We start from the raw sequence: 7445 nt of genomic DNA, 5'->3' as shown, positions 1-7445 counted from the left end.
CCCCTGTGCTTCCTTTGCTCCTTCCATTTACCCCCTCTGGAGGACAACAACTTGACCCGGGTACTTCCCCCTGTGTTGTGACTGTGTCTGTCTCGTCCTCTACCTGTCTGCCTGACAATGTGTTATGTCTCCTGTAGTCTCATTAGCAGTCTGTGTCTGTCTGTCTGTTCCTCCCATCGTTCAGCTGTCTGCCTCATTGGATATGTTTACATGCACAGAGTCACCTGCCTGTTTGCCATACTACGGTTGTATAGATGAACCAGATTCGACCCGTCCATGAACTTTGATTTACTGTGTCGACATGTTAAATGCTCCTGACCACATCTGAATGAATAACGAGCCACAAACATCTATAACTTTGGACACGTTCTGTCAAATACAAGGATAACAAATACAGTAATTACTGCCTGTTGCCATGTTTTATGTTGTCGTGTTGGCAAATTGGACCCATAATGCAAATTTCTCCCATGAATTCTGCTCGTGTACAGCTAATTAGCAACTGTCATTTGTGTTTACTAGCAACATCTACTTCTAATGAAGGAAGTAGTGTGGCATGAATACTAAATACTGTGCAAGCAGAAGTCAGTGTGGGGGTCAGGATGGATGGCCGGGTATGTGAAGAAGGCTGAACTTCACAAATAGATTTTAGTCTAGTCTAAACATAACCATAAAATGATGCTAACATTTACACATTTGGCTATTGCAGGGAAAACAACAAAAAAGGTTTTGGATGTGTTTAACGTGACGTTTTTGCCAATTTTACTTAGAAAAGATAGAACGCATACGGGAAGACATGAAAGATACCCTGTTGAGTTTTCTTGTACATTTTCTCTCATTAAAAGTTTGTAAAGCATTGTTCTTAATAATTAGAGATTATGGTTACATTCATGTTTGCCAAATTGCACTAATATTATATTAATAGAATATATCTTATATTTATAAATATATGTATATATAAACATAATATAATCTTAATTGTTCTTAAACGTATAATCATAATTGGTATTTTACTCCTCCTTTGTAGCTTTGCAGACAATACAGTTATTGTAAATGTTAAATTATGTCACTGAAAATCATATTTCTTTGCACATGGACTGTACCAACTGTTAGTCAGAGGGTGAAACCATGTTGCTGCATGCTTGTGCGTGTGCAGGTGATACAAAGACAATGCTTCACAGTGGTCAAAAACTCTGCAGGATACCTTTACATTTCTACCTATATTGTTTCAGTTGACATCAGGTATTTTTGGGGAGAAATATCATACTGGAAAGAACGTCCACATTAAACCTCCAGTGACCTCATCAGGTTTTTGAAGTATGACAGTATGAACTCCAATAGTGTTAGTGATGTTCAGACATCAACAGGTTACTTGGTGATAATGAAACATTTACTGGATGTAAACATGTCCTCTCTGTCCCCTTATTTGTGTGTGTGTGAGTGTGTGTGCATGTGTCTCCTCCTGTTCATCAGTCTCTCCAGCAGCACTGGCCCTCCTCGATGGCTGTCCTCCGATACAGCGTATACTGTAGTTAGCTTAAGGCTCGATTGTGTGTCCAAGAAAGTCGACAGTTCTCCTCTTTGAGTCATTCTTCCTCCTTTGTTTCTGAGCGTCATTCGTCCAGGGGGTGACATTAAGAGTGGTGGATAAAAGGCAGGATGATTAATCACTCTTAGTCCGCTCTCCACCCAGCATCTTTTATCACTTGTTCAGACCCCCCCCGCCTGTGCACATACTGTACACAGCTCTTTGGCAATCCATAGGTTGCAATAAAACAATCACTGACATTTTGTTCACACAGTGTCTGTCCTTCATTTGGGCATCATACAGTCTGAAAAGCAAAAAAATATAGATATATACCAAAGACAAACTCTAGAATACTGAATCTAAAGCACGACTCCATAACAGCATGTTAGATTTAGATAAACCTCTGATTTTCTGTCCTCCATCTTGCTTTACCTTCCTTCTACTCTTAAAGACTGATAATCTGTAATGGAAAATGTGCCAAAATAGGAAAGGACTGAAGAAACAGTTAAGACCATAGAGTCCAACACAACGCTAAAGAAAGTCTAAAAATGGCATAAGAGCTCTACAGGGCGGCTACGAACTAAAGCTGGCTTTTCTTAACCTTTTTTTTTTCCAAACAGACACGAGTCTAAAACAGAACAAAAACAGTCACCATTACTCTTCTATGCCACTGGTTTCACAAAGCGCAGACCGAGGGCAGACAAAGGAGTGAGCGAGCACCATATGGCCGGCTAATGGATGTTTGAAACTCACAGAACTCATATCTAAAACTTTCAGAAACAAACAAAAATCAAAAAATGTCATTTTTTGTCATCCTCTTTTCCTTCTTCGCCTTTAGAAATCTAGATTCATTTGAGTTGTGTGTGGTTCGATATCTTTTTATACTTCTTTAGGAGGGGGAGGGGTTAGGCATTCACTTGATATGTGTTGATTTCAGTCATAAGTACCCACATTAAATGGTCCACTGGTGCTGAAGTCTTCCCGAACATTTAGAAGTTGGGACTTTTTGATTTCTGCATGCCGTCTCTGTTGGCAACATTCAAATTCAAGCTCATGAGGACAAATCTATCGTTGCCCTACTGAAAAGTGCCAGCCACTGGTAAATATTAATCAAATTCCTGTGATGGTTAAGGATCCCAACACCAACGTGTTCACCCCAGACTGAGCTGTCATTTGAGGTCCAAATGTCCAGATTCTCATGGGTGAGCTAGTCCGTCTCCTTTTCTGCTTCATCCCAGTGGCTGGTAGGTTATATTCTATGGTAGGTCTGTCATTCATATTCATTGATTCATTCCTTCATTCATTCATTCACAGGCTTTTTAGAATCAAGCAGGCTCTCTCCTGCAGGCAGAGGAGATATGGTTCTGTAGGTAGGGGGAGACTTGGGTCGGTTGCTCCCCCAGTTTAGGCCTCATAGCATGTGTGGGGATCCAGATCACGAGTCCCCCTGGCACACAAATAGGTGGGGAACCTCTGAGTTGAATGTTACCCCTTTAGACATCAGAGCAGAGAAGTAGCAGGATACTGGTTAGGGGGCACTGGGGATTATGATAACAGATAGTGCTTCTTTTTTCTGTTTTTTCTTTGTCCAAACTGAGAACAAAATGACTTTCTGCAGGGGATCATGGGACACACCTTTCCCCCATTGCTCTCCAGAGTTCTCTTCCTCCGTCTCTTCATGCCTCCGAGCAGCACCTCTGCTGGTTTATCTTTACTTTATGCTTGATCCCGTCGTACAGCTCGAAGTTGTAGTTCTCCAGCGTCGTGGAGGAGCGCGAGGAGAGCCCACTGTAGGAGCACGTGCAGTAGAGGAGCAGGCCGGCGCAAACGGCACCCAGCAGGACACCCAGGGAGCTCATCACGATGATGGTGAGGAGGATGGGATCCAGTGTGTACAGCCAGGCGTTGTCCTTGTCTTTCTCCGACACCAGGGTGACGGATGGAGGGTCCATGTCAGAGGAGGGGGTGGAGAAGGAGGACGGCCACCCAGGGAAGATGTATTCTGGTGGGAAAAGAGTAAAGTTTAGAAAACACTTCTACAAATGACAAAAAAATTAAAATGTTAAAGTAAACACAAACCACCACAGAGCAGTGGTTCTGCATTTATTAACCTACTTCCTACAAATCACATCCCAGCAAAACACACTGCACTTATTTAGATTTGTGGGTCTATTTCTGCCATTAGGCCACATGATTCAATTCCACTGACATCTGTATAATTAAATTATCAAGAAACTTGCTTGAGTTTTCAAATCCATCCCTGCCAACATACATTTTAATCAGTGACGCTTATTGCTGTGTGGGTGCTACACCTGAAGTGCGGTTTGACCTCAAAAGTCCAAACAGCAGTACAATAAAGGAGGCATGGTGGTGCGTCCTGTTCCTGCGTGGGTTCTCCAGCTTGTCCAAACACATACAGAGTGTTGTTGTTGATTGTCAACTCTACATTGCCTGGTATGTGTGAGTGTTGTTCACCTCGACATGGAACGTATAATGATAATACTTAAATATTAGTAGTATTATTATGTTGCATATTAGTATAAAGTAAGTATATACATTATACATGATTTACTGTAAAGTTATGGAACTAAAAGCATTGGGTATGTTCAAACTATTTGCTTATTAGTTCCTCTGAGGCCATAAGAGACAATTACAATGTTCTGGTAAATACTAAAATGTGGTTAAATGGTCTTATAAGCACAGTCTGCAGTGCCATTTACAAAGTTAGCTACTGTAACATATTGACGATTAGCTCCTGGTCGTACCAGAGTCCCACTGTGGCAGTAATTGTACTAATGGACTTTACATTTTGAGGATGAATGTGTTTTCCTATAGTCTCACTTTAAAGAAATTGATTGAACAGTATTTGAGGCAAATGTCCAACATGGCTCATATTCAAGAATGGCTAATACGGTTAGCGCAGTTGGTACTGACTTCAAAAGGGTTGGAAGCATAAAAAAATAAATTACACTAAAGGTGCTCTCTAGTGTGTGTGTGGTGTGAGTGCTAAAGTGTGCACACCTACTTAGTAGAAGCAGTCATGCTAATCCACTTAATGAATGTATACACATGAACAAGCCAATCCACAATTAAGTACTGCATTTAGAGTGCTTTATGGAAGAACACACTCAACACACGCGCAGAGAGAGTGACACGCACGCGCATGCGCACACGCACACACACGCACACACACACACACACACACACAAACATTGACAGCAAAGCAGTAAACAGACAGTAAACAGTCTTGTTTAGTGAGGTAAAGGCTGAGTACTCCTCTTGTATCTGTCAAGAGGCTGGGAGAAACAAGGGATAGCAACACGTGCATGTGGACACACACCCATACACACATGGGTACATGCACGCACAGAGACACACGCCCGGGAAGTAAACCATGATTGTTACAGACAGATGTTTTTCTAGGTGCCCAGGAGGAAGCTGTCTGTCTCAATTTGTCTGCCATGGAACATGAAAGAGGAGGAGAGGAAATGCTCACCAACATGCCCAAATGCACACACAGACACACACTTCTCACTCTCTTCCCCTCACTCTGCACACTCGCACACGATTGTTGTCACTGTCGCCACAGGCTTTTTTTCCTATGGAGTCACGAGTGAAATGTGTAGCCACTGGCATGCCCCAGCTTAAAGAGCAATTTCACTATTCTTTGAGAGAGACTTGTAAAACAGCCAGTATAGCCTTAGGCTGAAGAGAAGAGAAGAGAAGAGAAGAGAAGAGAAGAGAAGAGAAGAGAAGAGAAGAGAAGAGAAGAGAAGAGAAGAGGAGAGGAGAGGAGAGGAGAGGAGAGGAGAGGAGAGGAGAGGAGAGGAGAGGAGAGGAGAGGAGAGGAGAGGAGAGGAGAGGAGAGGAGAGGAGAGGAGAGGAGAGGAGAGGAGAGGTGAGGAGAAGCTCACCTCCATCAATAGGATGCTTGTTGAAAACGGGATCTTTTCCGAAATCCATTGGCCTGGGGTCTGTTAAAAAGACAGAGAATAACCGTATTAATCTCAACCATCCAGTCAAGCTGGAGCTACTCTAGAGTCCACATCATGTTGTGATAGCATCACTCCATCTCTTATGTTGTCAGCACAGCAGCTACATTTGCAGATGGAAATCAAACTGCACAAACGGCTTAAAGAGTGACTGATCTTGTTTAAACTTTCTGAAGAGATCAGACAAGAGATTTTTTGTAACCCGTTTTGTTCTGTGCTCGACCTGTCGAGGGAAAATAACTAAACATTTCACCCAGACTACCTGCATAAAGCCAGCAAGTTTCATTATGTGATAAGCATCAATGCTCTTTTTTATTTGCTTAGAAATGAAAACAGAGTCAAGAGATTGAGAGAATGAGCTGAAAGATAGGAAAGAGAGAAAAAGAGAGAGAGAGAGCATGAGAAACTGAACTGTGAAAAAAAAATCCACACACGCTCACACAAAATGATTTCATAGAAAAATATTACTTTTATTACCTTCACATTCTCCACAATATATTTTCTTTTTACTCCGAGACCATGAAATTCAACAAGCTAAAATATCACTTAATATTTCTGAGGCAGGCCGCAGTGCAAGGCTTTGAAGGGTCTGGAGGCTCAATCCTGCTTCAATTCAGTTTTATTCAAGGAAATTGCTATTACAATCCCCAGAAAAAACAGAGCAATATCTGGGCAGCTGATAACCATTTATTGCGGGGGCAAAGGAACCAAAAACGCATTATGAAGTGAAACCGTAATAGATATTCAAAAGATAAGAGGTGGAAAACTAATTTAGTAGATATGAAAAAAGATACAGAGCCTCATTTCCTCAGTTAGGTGAGGTCATTTTTCTATGAGACAATTTCAACATGTGGCATCTTCATATTATCCCATCTATAAACAGCATTTACAAACTTCTAGTACTCTTCAATCTGTAAATCTAATACCTTTTAAATGACACCTACCATCTGTGACAAAAATATATTTGCACATGGATTAAATATGAAGCAATTTCCTTGAAATTAGAAAAAAGTCACAAAATCAAGTTTCGATTGTTTAGAATTGACCCAAAATTGTCCTCCAAACCCAGTGAGAAAGTAAACAAACCAAAGTGACACAATTTAAATTCAATTCAAACATTACAGCAACCAACAAATCCTATGTTAAATGGAGTGCAAAGTGTTCAGTTGTTGAAATTACTTTGAATTGAAGTTGAATTATTTGATTGCGAGTCCAACCCCTCTATTGGCTTTGTCACATTGTTTCTCTGTATCTCCACGTTTTATTTGCTCGAAGTGTGAGGTTGTGAAATCCAGAGTCAAAAAGACAATCATTAAGTCGAGGTCTTTGCTTTACACAGGCAGAGAAAGTGCACAAGATTAAATAAAACAGTGATGTGGCTGAAGCCCGGGATGAACAGTTGAGCACTTTTATCACCTCAAGGCTGGTTTCATTCACTCTGAATGAGTCTAAACTAGTCACAGTTTGAAATAAAGCAAACTCAACTCCATCCCTGGCTGAGGCCACATTTCAGAATAATCAGTCTTTTACAGATTTACATCAAGGAAACTCTTTCTATTAAAAAAAAACTCAATTATTAGACCAAGAAATCAAAGAGCAATAACAACATCACTGATTAATTTGATAAAAATGACATCATTAAAGTAGATTTGTCAAAAACTCATGAGGCTGTGCTTGTGTGAAATACAGGCAAGAAGACAGATGTATCAAAACATGCAAGCTTGGAGAGTTTGAACATGTCTTTAAGTTTGTCACGTAATCTTACTCTGAACCAGAATCAGCTGTGACACTGCAACACCTCCTACAAAGCTAAATATGCTTGATCCCTATAGTCACACTATGAATTATAACACTATGGAGCTCTGAAATGTGATCTTCTACACTCACACTCGAAGGCACCTCATCAGTCTTCTCCTCTGTCTCACAAC

At 40.9% G+C, this 7445-nt stretch overlaps 1 protein-coding gene across 2 annotated transcripts in view; it reads right to left on the bottom strand.

Annotated features, from left to right (window-relative positions):
* Positions 1-1288: 1288 nt before the first annotated feature.
* The window catches only part of LOC146964796 (neuropilin-2-like), an 89041-nt gene continuing 82884 nt past the window's right edge, over positions 1289-7445 (bottom strand). The window contains exons 17-18 of one of the 2 annotated variants that reach the window (XM_085765785.1): positions 5440-5499; positions 1289-3527 (exon numbers count right to left, since the gene is read on the bottom strand). In XM_085765785.1, the coding sequence (XP_085621911.1) occupies positions 3202-3527; positions 5440-5499 (386 nt within the window). In that variant the 3' untranslated portion in view covers positions 1289-3201. The remainder of the gene's footprint in view (positions 3528-5439; positions 5500-7445) is intronic. The other variant, XM_085765787.1, reaches the window with a different exon arrangement.

Source organism: Trachurus japonicus, chromosome 21, assembly GCF_045865225.1.
Source record: "Trachurus japonicus isolate A0001 chromosome 21, Traja_1.0".
Taxonomy (NCBI): Eukaryota; Metazoa; Chordata; class Actinopteri; order Carangiformes; family Carangidae; genus Trachurus; species Trachurus japonicus.
Note: the sequence above shows the minus strand (reverse complement) of the source record. Positions and strands in the feature narration are given on the sequence as shown.